Source organism: Rosa chinensis, chromosome 2, assembly GCF_002994745.2.
Source record: "Rosa chinensis cultivar Old Blush chromosome 2, RchiOBHm-V2, whole genome shotgun sequence".
Classification (NCBI taxonomy): Eukaryota; Viridiplantae; Streptophyta; class Magnoliopsida; order Rosales; family Rosaceae; genus Rosa; species Rosa chinensis.
Genome location: NC_037089.1, coordinates 73,226,175 through 73,245,456, shown reverse-complemented (window position 1 = coordinate 73,245,456; position 19,282 = coordinate 73,226,175). Strand labels below are relative to the sequence as shown.

The 19,282-nt window shown below is 36.5% G+C and overlaps 2 protein-coding genes across 2 annotated transcripts; both read right to left on the bottom strand.

The window, feature by feature from the left end:
* Window positions 1–4,829: 4,829 nt before the first annotated feature.
* On the bottom strand, window positions 4,830–7,922 carry LOC112186915 (OBERON-like protein). The gene is made up of 3 exons (XM_024325479.2): window positions 7,775–7,922; window positions 5,893–7,055; window positions 4,830–5,623 (listed from the first exon to the last, which is right to left on the bottom strand). Exons 2-3 carry the CDS (start codon window positions 7,025–7,027, stop codon window positions 5,004–5,006), a joined length of 1,755 nt encoding a protein of 584 aa, XP_024181247.1. The 5' UTR covers window positions 7,028–7,055; window positions 7,775–7,922; the 3' UTR covers window positions 4,830–5,003.
* Window positions 7,923–9,311: 1,389 nt separating this feature from the next.
* Window positions 9,312–14,805, bottom strand: LOC112190189 (heat shock protein 90-6, mitochondrial). The gene is made up of 20 exons (XM_024329609.2): window positions 14,646–14,805; window positions 14,109–14,300; window positions 13,947–14,020; window positions 13,632–13,757; window positions 13,439–13,532; window positions 13,271–13,354; window positions 12,927–13,070; window positions 12,696–12,809; window positions 12,541–12,600; window positions 12,336–12,410; window positions 12,135–12,239; window positions 11,698–11,838; window positions 11,492–11,584; window positions 11,314–11,391; window positions 10,712–10,966; window positions 10,510–10,612; window positions 10,224–10,398; window positions 10,026–10,131; window positions 9,837–9,926; window positions 9,312–9,670 (listed from the first exon to the last, which is right to left on the bottom strand). The coding sequence occupies exons 1-20, from the start codon at window positions 14,736–14,738 to the stop codon at window positions 9,482–9,484; spliced, it is 2,391 nt and encodes a 796-aa protein (XP_024185377.1). The 5' UTR covers window positions 14,739–14,805; the 3' UTR covers window positions 9,312–9,481.
* Window positions 14,806–19,282: the final 4,477 nt, after the last annotated feature.

Sequence of the window (19,282 nt, the reverse complement as noted above, 5' to 3'; positions counted from 1 at the left end):
AAGCTGTTTTCACATCCATTTGATGAATAATCAAATCATGAATTGCAGCAATAGCAATCAATAATCTAATTGATGTAATCCTTGTAACCGGAGAAAAAGTATCAAAAAAGTCTAGATCATGTTTTTGCTTAAAGCCTTTAGCAACAAGTCTAGCTTTATATTTATCTACACTTCCATCCGGTTTGAGCTTTTTTCTAAGGACCCATTTACACCCAATGGTTTTAAAACCTGTTGGTAAATCTACTAATTTCCAAGTATTATTAGAAATTAGAGACTCCATTTCATCATTCACAGCCTCCTTCCAAAAAATTGCATCTGGTGATGATAAAGCTTCATGTAAAGAAATAGGATTTTCCTCAACATTATAAGCATAATAGTCAGGGCCAAAATCTTTTTCAACTCTAGCTCTCTTACTTCTTCTAGGTTCATTTTTATTAGTTTGTTGTATATGTAAATTAGAAGAAGAAGAACTAGGTTGTGAAAAAATATTTTCTCTAGATTCTTGACCCCCACTATTTTTTTATTTAAAAGGAAATTTTTCTTCATGAAAAATTGCATCACCAGATTCAATCACAACATGATTTTCAACATCAAAAAATCTATAGGCTGTACTATTTAAAGCATATCCAATGAAAACACAAGTAGTAGCTCTAGCACCCAATTTTGGTCTTTTAGGATCAGTTAGCCTCGCAAAGGCTAGACAACCCCAAACTCTAAGATAACCCAAATTTGGTTTATGCCCCTTCCACACCTCAAAATGTGTAATTTTTGTATTTTTATGTGGCACTCTATTCAACACATAACAAGTAGTTAAAACTGCTTCACCCCAAAGATTAGAGGGAGCACCTGAATCAATCAACATGACATTTGTTAACTCAATCAAAGTTCTATTTTTTGTTTCTGCCACACCATTAGATGCAGGTGAATAAGGTGGAGTAACTTCATGAATCACTCCTAAAGATTGAACAAAAGAATTGAATTCAGAAGAATCATATTCTCTCCCTCTATCACTTCGGAGTCTTTTAATTTTTCTACCGAATTGATTTTCAACCTCAAGGAGGAACTCTTTAAATTTGGCAAAAGCATCACTTTTATTTTTCAACAAATAGACATGAGCATATTTAGAACAATCATCAATAAAAGTGATAAAATACCTGTTACCTTCACGAGTTAAAATTCCCTCAAATTCACACAAGTCTGTATGAATTAATTCCAATAGCTCGGTATTCCTTTCAACATTTTTGTGAGGCCTTCTAGTAATTTTTGCTTTACTACAAGTCTCACATTTTTCAAAATCTTTTTGCACTGAAGGAATTAAACCCAAGCTACTCATGATTCCCACATATCTACTATTTATATGACATAAACGTGCATGCCAAAAATTCAAAGAAGAGAGCATGTAAACTGAAGTAGATGCTTTATTATTATTCTCAACATTTAATTTGAACATGTCATCACAATCATAACCTTTGCCCACAACTAAACCTTTTTTGGTGATCACATATTGGTCAGATTCCATAGTTTGTTTAAAACCAGCCTTATTAAGAAGATAACTAGACATCAAATTTTTTCTCATGGAAGGTGTATGCAACACATCTTTCAAAGTTAGCACCCTACCAGAAGTAAATTTGAGTTCCACCTCACCAGTTCCAAGCACATGAGTAGTATGTGAATCTGTTTTGGGCTCCTTAAAATGAGTGTATTTCTTGAACCAATCTTTATCATAGCAGATATGCCTATTAGCACCACAATCTGCCCACCATCCTTCAACACTTTGAACCATATTTACATCAATTATCATTGCCACATATGGTTCTTCAGTGATGTGAGCTTGAGGAACAGCCTCACGCTTTCGGTAATTGCAATTTCAAGCAATATGCCCACTTTTGCCACAAACATAACAAGCATATTGTTGCTTATTTTCTGAAGGAGGATATTGGTTCTTATTCACATAGCTTGGTTTGCCTTTATTCTGTTGGTGAGGTTTACCAACTTTTTTCATATTTTTCTTCTTTGGCTGCATAAGAGAATTTGTATGAAAATGACCATTGGGCATATTATTATTGGAAGATACTAAATTTACCTTGGAGGTGTTATTGTTTGTATCTTTCGTAAGAACATCTTGACCTCTTACTTCCTCCTCAACTCGGATGCGAGTCGTCAAGGTCTCCAAGAAAATCTCCTTTTGTTTGTAACGCATGGATTTTTGGAACTCTCTCCATGTTGATCTACAATACCTCTCAACATTTCTTTGAATAACAGTGAGTAGTTCATTATAATCATAAACATTACATGAGAAATAAGTCAAGAGATGAAAAAGAATAGTTATACTCATCTTTCTCAAGTTGAGATTTCCCATATTGTCGAACGGTTTCTCTTGTGCATGCTCCATGTTGTTGAATCTCTTTAAAATTGTTGGAGAAATTACAATAAAATTATAATTTCTATATGAGAAACTCGTTGACAAAAGGCTGAGGCGCGGGTATCTCGCTCTCTTTAAGGAGATTCAAGCCCTCTGCGGAACAATGCCGGTGCACCAGAAATCTCTTGACTTGTCCCCTCCAGGATACAACAGCCCAACAACAAGTTGTGTGGCTCACACCAATCTGCACAAATTGGAGGAACCCAAAGCTCCACCAAAAGAACACCTTTCTCTGGCCAAGAAACACACAAGACTTTTTTGGGGGATTTTTGAAAGAAAGTTGATGGGTGAATAGTTGAGTAAAAGTTTGATGTAAATTAGCATGCAACAAATGGTGCTATTTATAGGCTCTTAGGACACTCCCTACCATTAATAGGGTAGTAACCAAAAGCCATAGGTTACAAGAATTAAAACCCAAAATAAATCAAAATAAAACACCATGAGTTACAAAATAAAATTCAAAATAAAGTCTGAATTTAAACACACAAATAAATTCAGATTTTAAACACAAAATAAATTCACCCAAATTTAATTTCAATAATAAATAAAATATTAAAATGTAACAACATATCTTATATTTTTTAATTGTCAATTCTTGGTGGCCAGCGGGAAAGAAGCGTTCTGACAAGATCCCCCGAGCACAGATTAGTCTCTGGACCTAGGAAGCTTTTCAGGGCACCGTGTAATTGAACAATAAATAAATAAATAAACAATTCTTGAGGGAATAGTTAAATTTTTGAACTACCATATATGCCCTCACATAATATATATATATATATATATATATATTAATAAATAAATTATTTCTATATGAGGATAAGATAGTCAATTGACTATATCATATTTCAAAAGATTGCAATACCTCCTATGAAAAAATGAGAAACTTTGTCAAAATGAAGAGATAAACTACTATAACTTTTTTTTTTAATTTAAAAAAATAAAAATAAAAGCCAATTGACATGTGCAGAGCACATGTTAAGAGGCTAACGAGACCAAATTCACCAAAACTCACTTCAACGTTTAGATTTGAGTGTAAATTAAGCCAATTCTTGAGGGAATGGTTAAAGTTTTGAACTACCATATATGCCCTCACATAATATATATATATATATATATATATATATATATATTAATAAATAAATTATTTCTATATAAGGATAAGATAATCAATTAACTATATGAGGATAAGATAATCAATTAATAAAAAGGAGAAACTTTGTCAAAATGAAGAGAGAAACTACTGTAACTTTTTTTAATTTAAAAAAATAAAAATAAAAGTCAATTGACATGTGCGGAGCACATGTTAAGGGGCTAGCATACCTGATGAGATTGGCCTCTTAAACTCACTTCAGCGTTTAGATTTGAGTGTAACTGTCAACATTGCACTATTGAAACTCAGGATCAGTCTTGATTTTGTGCAGTAGGTAGTAAAATAGGGTAAAACTAAGAAACCCAAATAAAGTTAGAAGTACTTCATCCTCAATTCCGCATGCTTAAACCACCTTCCAACTAAACCCCAGCCTGCACAAAATGCATGGAGCCAAACATTCCATCTATCCTCTTTGGTTGAGTTGATGGTAAAAAAAAGCATGAAAGGCAAACTAAGCTATATGTTACGCTGGTGGCTCAATGAGTTGAACTTATATTTGTACCAAATGGCTTTCTGGTTTTTCGCCCTATTACTATTTGCAGTTGGAGATTCTAAGCCTGCAAATCCAATCAACCAATCTCATCTGCAGTCAGCCATGGCTGACATGAGAAAGGGGTCTTACCACGGTTTTGTTCTCCTCCTGAAGATCGTAAACAGCAGCATCCCCGACTCGCTGGAGGAATTCAGACATAACTTTCTTCATGCCAAATGATGAGGAATTATCAGAAGCTACCATCACTTCAGACCATCTCCCAGAATTCATCTTCAGCCATTCAATGCCAACTGCACTGCACCTCACGCATTTGTTACATTTACCGAATGGAACTCTTGTTCCATCAAATATCCCAAGCAAGATCATCAACGTAACCAATTCCAAAAGATCAGGCCTGTTTGTAAACAACGCCAAAATTGTAACTCCAGATGTGTGTGGAAGCTTCACAATTAGGTGTCATGGTATTAGCACAGCTATGAGATTTGAGAATTTCATGGTTACCACAAAGAAATGTAACAGATTTGATCCACCTACCGACCTACAGATGACCCCAACACAGCATTGAGCCTGAAGCAAGTTCGCCCAGAAAAATGCTTGAAGAAGCTAAACTTACTGATCAATTCATCAGGTAATGAAGACGTCAACAATAATAAACAGAATAAAGTGCCTCATTCTGTCCACTACCAAATTTTCTTTAATAATAGAAAGATGTGCATGTGTGTGAAAGAAAACACCATCAAACATGTACTTTGATACACACAAGGGAAAGTAATCCGGTGCACTTTACTATAGCATTAGTAGATGGACAAAACACAAATGCTCGATCATATTAAACAAAAGTCCTCACATTCACACTAGTCTTCACCAATGAAAGTTACATTACTAGTTTGCTACTGTTGAGAAAAAATAATACAGAACATACTAGAAAAAAACATTCCTCAGGGATTTTTTCTGAAAGGATGGCGTTCATTTGGCAGGCAGTCCGTCTTGGGAGCACCACTGTAAAGAAGATCGTGCATTTTCGAATACATCAGCATCTGAGAAGGGTCAACACTACCACCACTGTTCTGGGATACCCGGGAACTTTCTTGGAGTTTGATCTTCTCAAACAGATACTGCTTCTCAGCCTCGGCTTCACTCAATCGTTGTTTCAAGTAACTACTAGCATATTCTTCCTCCGATTTATCTGACTTGGCAAGAGCAATCCTCTGGAGCCTGTCAGCCTCTCGTTTAGCCTCATTGGCCTTGAGTTGGAACATATCAGCCTCTGCGTTTTTGAGCCTCACAATTTTCTCCAGCTCTTCGACTTGTTGCTTCTTTTTTTGCCTCTCAAGCTTTAGTTCTTGAACTTCCCTGGCCTTGTCCTGGAGTTCCCTGTCACAAGCGTCTACAGCCATTCGGGCTTTCTTGTACATTCTCATTTTCTCATCAGCCACCATTTCCATCTTCCTTATGGCCTCCTGCACCACTTCAGCAATTCGATTACAAGCCTCCTGTGGCGCTATCAGCCGTCCACCTTCCCCATTTTCCAGGCTCTTTGGAGAGTCGACCTCAAGCTCTTCATTAAGAACATCAAATCAGGACAATAAAAGTAAAAAAAAAAAAAACATTAGAAAAGAAACAGAAAAAAAGATGTAAATTCAGTATGCAGACATTGGAAAACAAATCTAAGTTCACCAAAGAATTGGGGACTTTAATTAGTCCTTTAACCTGAATAATATTCCACAAGAGTTGAAAGGACCAGAACAGATGATGAATTACCCAGAAACCAAATCAAACTTCACCACATGCAGGAGGTGAACTAAAATGCTATAAACCAATAAGTACCTTGGAAAAACATCAATATTGCTCTGCAGGCTGCTGTTGAATCTGCAACTCCATTTTTTATATTTTCTTTGAGCTCCTCACATTTCCAGTAGAGTTTTCGCCCTCGGGGATCTTCACTTCCACGAAAAATTCTACTAACAAAATCAAGCTCCCTCATCAACGCCTCCCGTTCCCAAGCAGGTGCACAGTGTTGAAACACATCTTTGACCCAACCCAGTAGCTCAGATGTTCTATTACAAGCTCGGCACCTAAAAAGCATTTCAGTTGGCCCTGCTCCACTCTTAACAGAAGCACCCATGCTGATTAGTCCATCACGAATGGCACAGTCAGTGTGAGTCCAATGAGAACACAAATCACAACCAACCCAACGGCAAGTGTTCACTTCAAAATCAAACTTGTTACAGACTACACACATACAAAGGTTGCAGAAACCATTTCTTTTGGTGCATATCTCACAGGTGCAATCATCAGCTGGAATCTGGTTTTGGCATGCTATATTTCTGCATCTCTTGTACACGAAAACTTCAATAAGGGAAGTTTGCGAGAGACTGATATTCGGATGCAAGAATGCCAGAATCCCAGTATTTATAGCAACAAGAATTTCAAGCTGTACTCGATGTGCTCTAATCAATGTCTTGGCAGTTAAATCAGTTCTACTCTGAACAAGCTTTTGCAAGATAAAAAAATCCTCCCTTTGCTGTGAACCACCATTCCCATCAAGGATGGCTCTGAGGTTGTTCTTCAATTCTTCCAGAAACTCATCAGGTAGGTGATTCATCTTTTCACAGACTATATCAACTCCCTCTCTTGCTATGTCCCGAAGAGATATCTTATCAGCACTGGAAAGACGGCGAATGACCGATTGTTCAGGAAAATCATTTTCTACTTTCCCATTCTCCATCTTCTTAGCCATTATGGCCTCTGCAGTAGGCCAAGTTTCTCGAGAACTAGCACTCTCAGTTGGGGACTCGTGTATGTGATCAGAATTTGACCTGGGTTCTTCAGGGGATAGCCTAGCATCTGAAGAGACAAGGGAGAGTGATGTTTGTAATCCCCCAGCTCGTGGTTGCTGACGTGGAGGAAGCATTCTTGATGAAGGTTGTTGGTTTATATTGGAACCAGATGATGTACCCATCCACCAGTTCTGCCAATTCCTGCAGATGCTGAAAAAAAAAAAAAAAAAAAAGGTATCAACAACCAGTACTGTAACAACTACATTGTTCTGGAAGCTACCCTAAATAACAAACATTCTGAAATCCAAAAGATTCAACTTCTTCAAAACCAACTGGTCACAATCACATTACAAAGATCGGCTGGGAGGATTTCAGTCACATTAAAATAGCTGGAATTCGGAATCTGGTAACAGAAAAGATATCCACTAGTTGTCTACTGCATCTATTAAACACAGATGCTCATGCCAATTGACCTTAATGATAAATTCTCCGGAAGCATTACCATTTCTATTCAGAAAACGAAAATTAACAATACTATATAACCCAAAAGACTTACAATCACAGAAAGACCCAGTCTTTAAATGTATGGGTGCATCATGAAACTCCATAAATCTACGACTTTACTTTACCCTTTCTGTATCAATTTGAAGTTGAATCCTAACCTTTGCTATGGCCAATTACTCCCCAATCCTCAAACTACCGAAACAAAACCCCTAAACAAGGCAGAGATTTACTAATCAAACTATCAAAAAACCCAAAAAGATGTAAAATTTCGGTTGAATCTGGGTGATTAAATTGAGACAAGAAAACCTATTGACTTGGAAAACTATACCACACAGTGAATCACAGCAACACAAAATTCAATACTACCAAAAGTGAAATCTTTCATTTCCTAAAGTGAGAGAGAGAGAGAGAGAGAGAGAAGTCACCAGAGGAATCCGCAGAGGAGATTGACGGGAGCAGAGAGACAGCGGACAACGGAAATCGGAAGGCAGACGCGGGTGGGACTTGGCTTTTATTTTATTCATTTTTTATTTCCCTTCCGATTTTGCCCCTGGAGTCCGCAACGGGATTTTTACCGGGGCAACAAGTCAACAGCGGTGGAGACTCAGAAATGAGCTGCGGTGACGACCGGCTCAGCCGGTTTGGGTTGGGAATGGGACCCGGCTTTAGCACGTTTCTTCTGGTTTCTTTGCGTCGCTTGACCGGTTATGACGCGTACGACACGATGTGCTGACGAGGGTAAAACTGGTTTTTTGGACCAGGTCTGCTTTGACTCTAGGACCACGGCACCACGCCTTTTGACAAAATGTTGCGGCCGGCATGAAAAAAGATGAATGCTTAATCATGATTCATGAAATGAATCTTACTGCTCATAATTTTTTTTTTTAAATATAAGAGACCAGTGCATCTAATGCAAAAATTTTAATTGTTATAATTTCAAGATTTTCAGCATTTAAATTAATATATATGATTAAAATACACTTGTTTCTCATAATTTCTTAAAAGGGAAAAAGTTAGAAATGGTACTTATGATTTGGAGTGATACTCAAAATTAATCTTGTGGTTTCAAAATGTTTAATTTTACTCTTGTGATTGGCGAAATTGATCAAAGTTGGTCAAAAAGCTAAGTTTGACAAAAAATTTATCATGTGTGAGGATAAGTTTGTCATCTCAATAAATTTTTTTTTTAATTAATTAATTAAATTTTTGATAAGAAATGAAATTAAAAATAAATAAAAACCAAAATTCCACAACCTCCTATTTTTTGTTTCATTTTTCAAATAATATTCAATTTAATTTCTTTTATTATTTTAAATTAAAATGACAAATTTATCCTTGCACATGAGGGATTTTTGTCAAAAATAGCATTTGAACCAACATTAATTAGTTTCGCATACCACAGAGCTAAAATTAAATATTTTTAGGGATCGTCTATAGTATATTAATATATCGATACATTAAGTAGACTAGCTCAGTACATAAGTAGACATGCATGGAGTTAGTCTACCCTTGTACCGAGCTAATCTACTTATGTATTGAACCTAGTCTACTTAATGTATCAGTACATTAATGTATTAAAGTATTTTCCATATTTTTAAACCACAAGATTAATGTTGAGTATCACTCTAAACCACAAGGACTATTTATAACTTTTTACCCGTCTTAAAATTGTCCTCTTCTAGGTGAGCAAAACTAATGAAATGAATTGAACAATGTACAATTTTCGGATCTAGATTATACACAAAAAAGACAAAATTAGAAGAGAGAAATCGTTTCGCAATGAGCATATCAATGACCTAAGAGATAAAAACGTGTAGATCACAGTAGATGTGTAACCCATCGAAATTATCAAATTTTTAAGCTCTACAAAGGATGAATCATTGAATCTTGTTACCAATAACGGAAATGGTACGAGGATTTAGAAAATCCGATACTAGTCGTTCAGCCACCACTTCACCAGAAAGAAAGAAAGAACTAGTCAGAATAATAATTTATTATTAAATAAGGCCATGGCCATAGCAGTGCCTACTCTCGAGAAATACATCATGATACTCTTATCTCTCCAGACATAAGGAAAATTTCTTTGTGCACCCCTAAACTCTAACCAAAAACATTAAATTGCTTTGTGCTCCTCATTTTTGGCTACCAGCTTGGACTGGCTCAACCACCTCACCCTCTAATATCTCCGTGCTGTTGTGCTGTGGTGCGGCTTCTTGATGCTGAACCTCCTGGACCTCGGCAACAGGTGCAGACCATTTCCCCGAAAGAGCCAACCCCATCATCTCATAAATCTTTCCACCCAGCTCTGCTGGATTCTCAGGCTGCATCAACATGTCGAGTGTGTGTTAGAGGATCACAGACTGATTAAACAACATTTTTACTATTGACTACTATATTCTCTCTCTCTCTCTCTGCCCTAGATGGTCAAGTAACACTGAATGATTTTTAGAGCCTAAAAGCAGGTTTCAAATGAGAATGAATACTCACAGTAAAACCGCTAGAAACCAAAGCTGCATCATACAAAAGATCAATAGCTCTCATTGCATCTGCATCGTCTGGATTAACTCTACTTGCAGCCTGCAAAACAAGTCTCACAGAGTCATTGTACGTCCTATATAACTGTCAAGTTTCAGTGATTGGAAGAGTTGGGCAGCTAAATTTCTTTGCGCAACATACATTCAAGTTTTGAATGATTGGGTGCTCAGGATTAATCTCAAAGACCCTTCTGCCTCTCATGTACTCTAAGCTAGAAGTATCCCCAACAGTTTGTGCCTTCATCAACCTGCAAAAAGTTCAACCACATGTTTAGGCGGATGACAATCAGGTCCTGTTTATATCAATTCCTACATGTATTTAACAACAAAAGGACTGTACCTCTCCATGTTGGCAGACCAACCGAACTTCCCAGATACAAGAACGCAGGGTGATGTACTAAGACGGTTTGAAATCTGAACACTGGCAACTTTATCACCCAAACGCTTCTTGATCCAATCACATGTTTGGCCAAACTCCTGCTTAATCTCCTTTTCTTTTTCCTCATTCTTATCCCCTGCAGAAATGCATAAAATCTCGGTATCAGCTACGCCATGTAAGATATATAGTATCCATCCACCTTCGGTGGAACAGAAAGTTCAACTTAGATAGAACTCAATAAACTAACCTAAATTCAGATCTTCCTTGCTAATATCAACAAAATTCTTTTCCTTGTATGATTTTAGGTTTGTAATGGCAACCTCATCAATAGGATCAACTAAATACAGTACCTGCAAGAATGGCACACCACAAAACGCTCATCAACACATTAGAAGAGAACCTAAATAGAACACATCAAGGACATTACTTATGTAATACTATACACATACTTCAAGATCCTTCTGAAGAAGTTTCTCCAGGAATGGCGTATTACTTGCGCTTGTCACACTGTCAGCAGCAATGAAATAGATATCCTTCTGCTCAGGTTTCATGTTCTCAACATATTCATCCAAGCTGATCATAACATCCTCACTTTGGGAAGAGAAAAATCTAAGCAATGGGGCAAGACGTTTATGATTTTCACGATCTTCAATGCAACCCAGTTTCAAGTGTTTGCCAAAATTTTCCCAGAACTTTTCATAATCCTGCATCAACCAACAAGGATAAGTTTAAAGAACATAGGCGATGATCAGGTTCAGGAGGCAGATGTGATTTCCAAGAGGATGAATGCCTGAATCTATTATGAAGTACATCAATGCATGCATGAGGTAGGGCTTGAAGTCTATTATGAAGTACAGCGGAATTTAATCTAACTTCAAGGAGGGAGGGAGCGAGGGAGGGAGAGGGAGAGAGCGAGCTTAGTTCAAGAGCTGCACTAGAGGTTGTCATAATCCTTGTGAGGAGTAATGTCCAAGTCCTTTTGACAATATGTCTAAGAGAATACAAATTAGACAAGACAAAGCAGAACAAGAATAGACAAGCAGAAACATACCTCTCTGTTTTCACTCATGGATATTCCCAGAATCATGTCAAAGGCCTTTCGAACTAAACGCTTCCTCATAATCCGCACCTTCAAGTAGAGCAGAGGAACAATAGTTTATTAAAATAACTAAATTAAACTAACTGCAACCTGAGATAGTTAAAAAGACAAGTGTGCTGTCTGTACGTACAATGCGACTCTCCTGAAGAATTTCACGTGAGACGTTGAGGGGAAGATCATTTGAATCCACAACACCTTTGATGAAGCTCAAGTATCGTGGGAACTATTCAGGCCAATGCAAAAACAATTAAACCCGATAAGCTCGTGTATAAGACAGCAATGCTTACTGTGGCACCAAATAAAAAAATTAAAAAAACGTTTCACTATTTTGTTTACCAGTTCTCCATCAAAGTCATCTGAAATGAACACCCGTTTCACATAAAGCCTTATATTTTTTGTCTTGGGATTGATCATGTCATCCTTTCCCATAGGAGTAACAGCTGGGACATATAATATAGACCTGAATTCTACTTCACCCTGCGAAATAATAACCACTCAAGCTTAGATACAAAATCTCACATTCTATCTAAACTGTAGGGTATTAATACCGTTCTTTTAATTGCCAGTTAATTTAGAATTGTAACAAAACTTAATCAGATATGCTGACAATAGTCAGGATACATGATTTAAAGCGATGAAAATACTACCCAAAAAAAAAATGATTATGAAACTTAGGTGCTATTATTTTAAAAGCAGAAATCATGTCAAGATTTACATGCAAAAGTATTGGGAGGGACTTAAGGTTATAACAAGGGAGTAATAGTCGTGAATACCTCTGTTGTAAAGTGTGAAGAAGCCAGTGGATCCAAGTATTCATTAAAAGTATTCTTGTAGAACTCATTGTAATCCTCTGTAGTGACTTCTTTAGGATTGCGAAGCTGCAGATACCAATTTGGAATAATGTATGATCACTACAAGAGTAGCTAAGGTACAAAGTACAGCACATAACTTAATAAGAAACTTCTGAGACTCACCCATATTGGTTGTGTTTCATTAGTGAGATCCCAATCCCAGTATTTCTCAACAACTGTCTTAGTTTTCTTCTTCTTCTGTTACAGTTAATTCATACATCGGGCATCAGTCATACATAAAGAGCTATACTGAAAATTTGCTAGCAGAGGGAACAACACTAGTGAATGGTTGATAGAGATCAAAAGATATTGAAAAGCATAGAAGTACCTCAGTCTTGTTATCTTGCTCATCTTTTTTGGATTCAGCTGGATCCTCATCAACCTCAACCTGAAATGGAATAGTCTCAGTATGTCTTCAAACTCATACATTCCAAACTTATGACAAACACAGAAGCGGTGAGAAGATAGGATAAGAACCCTTACCTCTTTAGTGTATCCCTTTTCCTGCCACGTGTATATAGGAAAAGAAACAAACTGTGAATAGTTTTTCACAAGCTTCTGAATACGTTCTGGATGAGCAAAACCTTTGTCGTCACGCTGCAAGTAGGCACATAGGTAAAAAACAGAGAAACAAAAAAACTTGATCAGCTTGGAAATTAGGAGTCATAGCAACTTCTGATAAGTTACAATATGTATATACATATACTAACTGACCTTCAGATACAAGGTCAAGCGGGTTCCCCTAGGGAGAATCTTCTCAGGGTCAGTCTCCTCCTGAATCGTATAAGAGCTAGCATTTGCCTCTCCTTGCCATACATATTGTTTGTCAGATTTCGGAGACTTTGTAGAGACAACAACCTACACCCAACACGAGATACATAACAATCAACTGATCAAGAACTAAACTGATGAATTGTAAGTTGTTCGTGGGGCTGGTGGACCATCACCCCTCCTAACTAAGGGATATGTCACCATTATTTAAGGAAAATGTAACTCTTCAACTCTCCATAGATAAGTAGTACTATAAAAGAGTGGAGACCCCAAGGTTAAGGGCTTACCCGATCTGCAACCAGGAATGCGGAGTAAAAGCCAACACCAAACTGACCAATTAAATTGCTGTCACCACCAGCATCTTTAGTATCCTGCTTATACAAACTTTGTCAGCATATAACATAACTAAATGCAGTTTTTGGAATAAAAAATTTATGATTTAACTATTTTTAGACCTTTAATGCCTTCAAGAACTTTGAAGTCCCACTTTGTGCAATTGTTCCCAAACAATCCACAAGCTCTTCCCGAGTCATTCCAATGCCAGAATCACTTCACAGAAAAGGAAAGGCAAACCCATGATATGAGTAACAAGAACTATTAAGGAAATGGACAGAGGGAAAACAAATGGTAAAAAGCAGTAAAGCTTACGTGATATTTATGATTCCATTGTCAGTATCAGTCTGGATACGGATATCAAGCTCACCTCCACCCTTCAAAAGGTCAGGTTCTGTAACACTAAGAAACCGGAGCTTGTCCAAGGCATCACTCGCATTGCTGCAGAGAGACACATAGTTTAATCAAGCCATACCATCAAAACCATAACTTAGTGCCACCAAAACTTCAAAGTAAAATCAATTTATCGTGTGCCATTGTCTGTTGGTGAACATTATATAATATGAAAGTTTGCGCAAGCACCATTGATGCATCAATATTACATATAACATTAGATACGACGAATAGTACCTGACAAGCTCTCGAAGGAACACCTCCTTGTTGCTGTACAAGCTGTTAACAATGAGGTCCATAAGGCGACTAACCTGGCATCATAAAGAAACAGGAGAAAACTTTAACAAAAACAAAACCTCATACTTCAAACTTAAAAAGCCACAAGTTCGAATGACATACCTCAGCTTGATACTCGTATTTCTCAACAGGTGGTGCGGCTGTTGCATCCGAGGCTGCAGCAGTGGACTCATACCGGTTGCCGAAATAGAGGCCATTTTTCAAGTTTATTTGAGTTGTGGATTTGGCAGGGTTACACTTCCCACCGACTAACACCGAGTGCCATCTGACTTTGGTATCCGTCTCTCCCACCACCTAAAATTCAATGCAAAATAACAAAGCTCGAAACTCAGTCTCTCCCACTCACTCACCTAAGAAATAAATTAACTTTCACCTAAGGATTTACAGTCTCTAATATCACACATGAACCCAAAGTTAAACCAGTAAAGGCCATCCAGAAACGAAAAGTGCATCGAGAATTGACAGTAAAAATGAAAATTGACAGCACCCAGAAATTTGAAATTTAAAAAAAAAGTATTGAAATTAAGATTCATAAGTGAAAACCCACTAACATAAAGAAGAATTTCAACGACGAAAAGCATAAAGATTCAAACTTTTCAACTCCATTTTGTACTAAAGCATGGGGTTATGAAAGCTCACCGAGGCGGAGTGAGAGATTGGGGCGGCGGAGCTCCGGTAAGGTGCGGCGTGGCGGAGGAGAGCGGAGAGAGATCGGCGAGAGATCCTGTGCATGGTGGCTGAGATTGATCGAGAGAGAGTGATCAACTGTGACTGAGGAACAAGGGCTGGGGTTTTAGTAGGGTTTCTGATAAAAGAGAGAGAAGGATGGGTTGGGAAGCTTCTGGAGAGGTATAGGGGCATTTTTGAGATTACAATATGAGCCCAAATAGCAATTTGGGCCCAGCATTTTTGTGATTGGATACATTTTTCATGTCAGAAAGTTGCCTCTGATTTGTACAACAACGGAGAAATACGATGCTGTTGTAAATATTATTATTTATATGGTTGTCCACGTAAATACTCATTAGTTGTGTACTTTGATGTAAACTCTACCTCTATATAAAGGAGGCTAATGAAACTGAATGATACACTTCTATTTCCTCCCAACTATTTTCTCTTCATCTTCTCTCTACTTTATAACAAGTTATCAGCACGCTTGCTCTTGCTCTTATTTTTTCTCAAAACCCTATGATGATTTATGAGTTTTTTGGTGCAACTTTGTTGTTTTTGACCATAACTTATAATCTACGGGTTAGAATATTTAAGGTTCTATATGATGACACAACCACTATAGTTTCATCAAATACCTTGATTATTTATTTTTATTGATTTGGATCTCTTTATATGCTGCACCTATAATCCATTTTTTCTATTGTTCCATATACCTTGTTCATACAACGATTTCGTTGCCAAGCATATGTTTAATCATACATGCAAGTTGAATGATTCATATTTATATCCAATTTCTAATTAAATATTATTGATTTATTATTCTATTTGTTTGTTTCATTAATAGCTATACCATAGTTACATAATCATGGAACTTACAAATTCGTTTTGAGATTAGTTTTCCTCTGATCATAAGCCCCAGAAGCTCACGCATGTCTGGGCATAATTGATTTTCGCAGTTTATTTTAATCTCAAGTCTGTGACTGTACACACACTTATGCCGGTGAAATTTTTTTTTTTTTGATCTGCACCATAACTTTAGGCTTATCTCTGTTGACACCAATTTTTTCTATTGTTTTTCACCAAGTATAAACTTTGGGTAATCCAGGTTATAAGAATTTCCAAAAATCCAGTCTTTCAATTGAAAGAATTTCAGGTATGTATTTATCTATTTTGACCATTTGATTCACCTTCTTCTTTCATTCAATTTGGAAAATTTATATGGTGAACTCACACCTATATCTACTTGTGAATTTTCTAATCAAAGCAGATTGAGACCTGACATCTCTTGATTCGATTATAGAGGGCCTGAAGTTCCTCAAGAGTTGCATATTCAAAATTGTGACATGAAATTTTCTCAAAGCTTCACAAGGGTCAAAAGTTCCTTAGAATTATACAATGATCAAAATCGCATGTTGCTTGATCCCTGATCATATGGGGACCTGAAGTTCCTCTAATATCACGAAATGTAAATTGGAAAATTGTGACATGAAGCTTTTCAGAACTTATGCAATTATGAGGGCCAGAAGATTCTCAGAGCTATATAATAAAGTATATGAACTCAAATGTTTCTTAATCCCCAATTATCAGAGGGCCTGAAGTTCCTTTAATTTTTTTTTTTGGTATTGGGGTTCCCTCCTTCGTACCACAATGTGAATTTGAAGTTCAATTTTGAACACTTGGCTAAAACTAGAAGCCACGTTCTCCACAAGATAAAATTATGTTCTTGTGTGATTAGAAAAGAGAAAAAAGATGATCATTTTGTGAAGTTAAGCAGACCAGAAGTTCTGTGTAATTTCTTCATTAATGGAACCAGAAGTTTCCACAGTTAATTTTATTGCATAGTTTATCTATTTATTTTTCTTCCCTGCAATTTTTCTATTTTGTTATGTACTTTCATTACAGTACTGCTGGTCCGTATAATTCATTTGGATTATATTACACAACAATAAGAGGCATATATGGTTATGAACCCAAAGTTCACCAAGCCAGATACATTAATTTGGCATGACCAAATTGGTCATTCATGTTGTGTAAGATTACCAACAAGTTCCAATGAGATTTATTGTCGAGTTCAAATATTATTGTGTTAAACAATAGTAATTGCAAAATTTGCTAATGAGGAATTTTGTCAATGAGTAGTATTGCACATATGATTTGTCACTTCAATGAGACAATATTCTTGCCGTTAGGGGGAGAAAAGAGTGTCTTTAATGAACGGCGTGAATTAATCGTTTCTCGTATTAGTCCTCGTACCTGAAGTACGACGGATAATTCATCATTCATGCCTGAGCATGAATCAGTAAATTTATCATGTCTCAAATTGAGCCTCGTACATAAAGTACGAAGGATTTATTAATCACTACTTCTGAAGTGAATTGGTTTACAAGTGACAAAATCATGTGCTAAATACAATCCTCATACTAGGGATAAAAATTCCCTAAAGAAAAAATATTGTACAAGCAATCTAGACCACACTCGAATTATGGAAAACGTGTTGGTCCAAATGGCATGATTCTCCTGATAAGACTGCCATACTAAAATGTTAGCGCTCCTAACGAGGCTGCACAAATAAAGCTTGCAAAAGCTATTATAAATGATGTCATGGTTGGACATTTCATCAAATATGTCAATCGCCTGAAGCGTGACATATCTATAGGTTCCAAAGTTGTAACTACTGTGAAGTAGAGGTCATAAAGCCCTATATCACTCTAACGCTCTAGATGAGGTTATGAGTAAAAGATCCACATTCTCTAAATAAGTTCATCCATGTGATATGACTGCCCTGTAAGAGATACAAGTCTATTGAGAAAGGATGAAAGCCCCATAAGAGGCATGGGTACCCAATATTAATAAGCTATATGGATAGCTAATGCATGCATATGAGAATAGTGGGATCACAAAATGGATGATCATCGATGATTGATATTATCTATGGTAGCTACCAAAATTATCATGGGCTATGATGACATTGAATCACGTTCTCATACAAAATTCGACATTATTATTGGCCAAATTGGAAAGAGGCAATTCCAATGAAATTGAATATTTGAAACGTGATGAAATACTTGGACCTTTAACCCTACATGGTACAAAAAGGTATTTATCAAAAGTGAAGATAAATCACTATGACACAATGTCTATTTATAGAGACATGAGATTATGAATATCTTCCCTTATATGAATGACAATTTTCTATAAGTATAGTGTTGCATATAACTGTTATATTGACGAGAGATTTATGGCACTTTGTCATCGTATATTATGAAGACACATTGCTAAAAGCAAAATCTCAAAAGCAAAGTGTCATAATAAGTGTATTTCTTATCAAATCCTCAAGGGATTCAAATACATGAATGATTCAAATGCAAGTCCATGAAAGGTTGAAAGAGCCTGAAGCTCACTCATGGAATCAAAAAATCTAAAGCTAGCTCATATGTACTCATTTCGTTATAGTCAACGAGATCTAAATTTCCTTAATGAGTACTATGAAGAGACTACTATCAAATTCGAATTATGAATATAATGTTGCAACATATTCTAACTTTCACAAAGTTATGAATTACTTAGAGCTCTTGAAGAGCTTATATGGACATATCAATACGCAAAGATATTGATGAGTATGGCTAGGTATGTCATGATGATTTTTCAATGTTTTAAACTATACAAAGTTAAATGTGTCAATTTCTTTATATTGTTTAGCTATTACTTTGTGTATGAATTTGAGCATATGAGATTATTTCTAACCTTATCATATGAGGTAAGGCTTATTGAAAATCGTCTAGCTTTGTTGGTATTGCTTAACCTTTTCAGGTATGAAAATTTGTGATGAGCCCCTATATGCAAAGCACACGTGGTCTCACTTCAGTGATAGACACATCAAACCACTATACATGGTACATGTAGCTTATCGCACACATAATTAAGGCTTGCAACAATCAGGGGGAGATTCTCATCAGGGGGAGCATCCAGAAGCATGCTACCTAGGACATATGCGCGTTGTGCTCTTTTTGTCCTTCGACCAGGGTTATATTTGTCCCACTGAGTTTTTGTTACCTGGCAAGGTTTTTAACGAGGCAACAATAAGCGCGTCCAATATCATCATTCATTGGTGGACATCCAAGGGGGCGTGTTGTAAATATTATTATCTATATGGCTATCCACGTAAATACTCATTAGTTGTGTATTTTGATGTAAACCCTACCTTTATATAAGTGAGGCTAATGAGACTGAATGATACACTTCTACTTCCTCCAAACTATTTTCTCTCCATCTTCTCTCTACTTTATAACATATGCTTTATTTTTACAATAAATCAGTAAAGTTTTTTCATTTTTGTGGAATTTCTTTAAAAACAGTACATCTAAAACTCTAAAAAAGTTGATACATGACATGAAATGATTGTTGGGGCTGCGCTCTTCATGAGTCATGACTGCAGCACCAATATTGACACTCCACTAAAGCATGTAGGGTTTATGCGGTGATTATGACTACTGGTCACTGTATATTATGTTTAGCAGATGAATTAGTGTGAAAATTATGGAAGCACGTGGAGAATTAGCGACATCTTTGTAAATAGTGACATTTTACATGAAATATTAAAATCA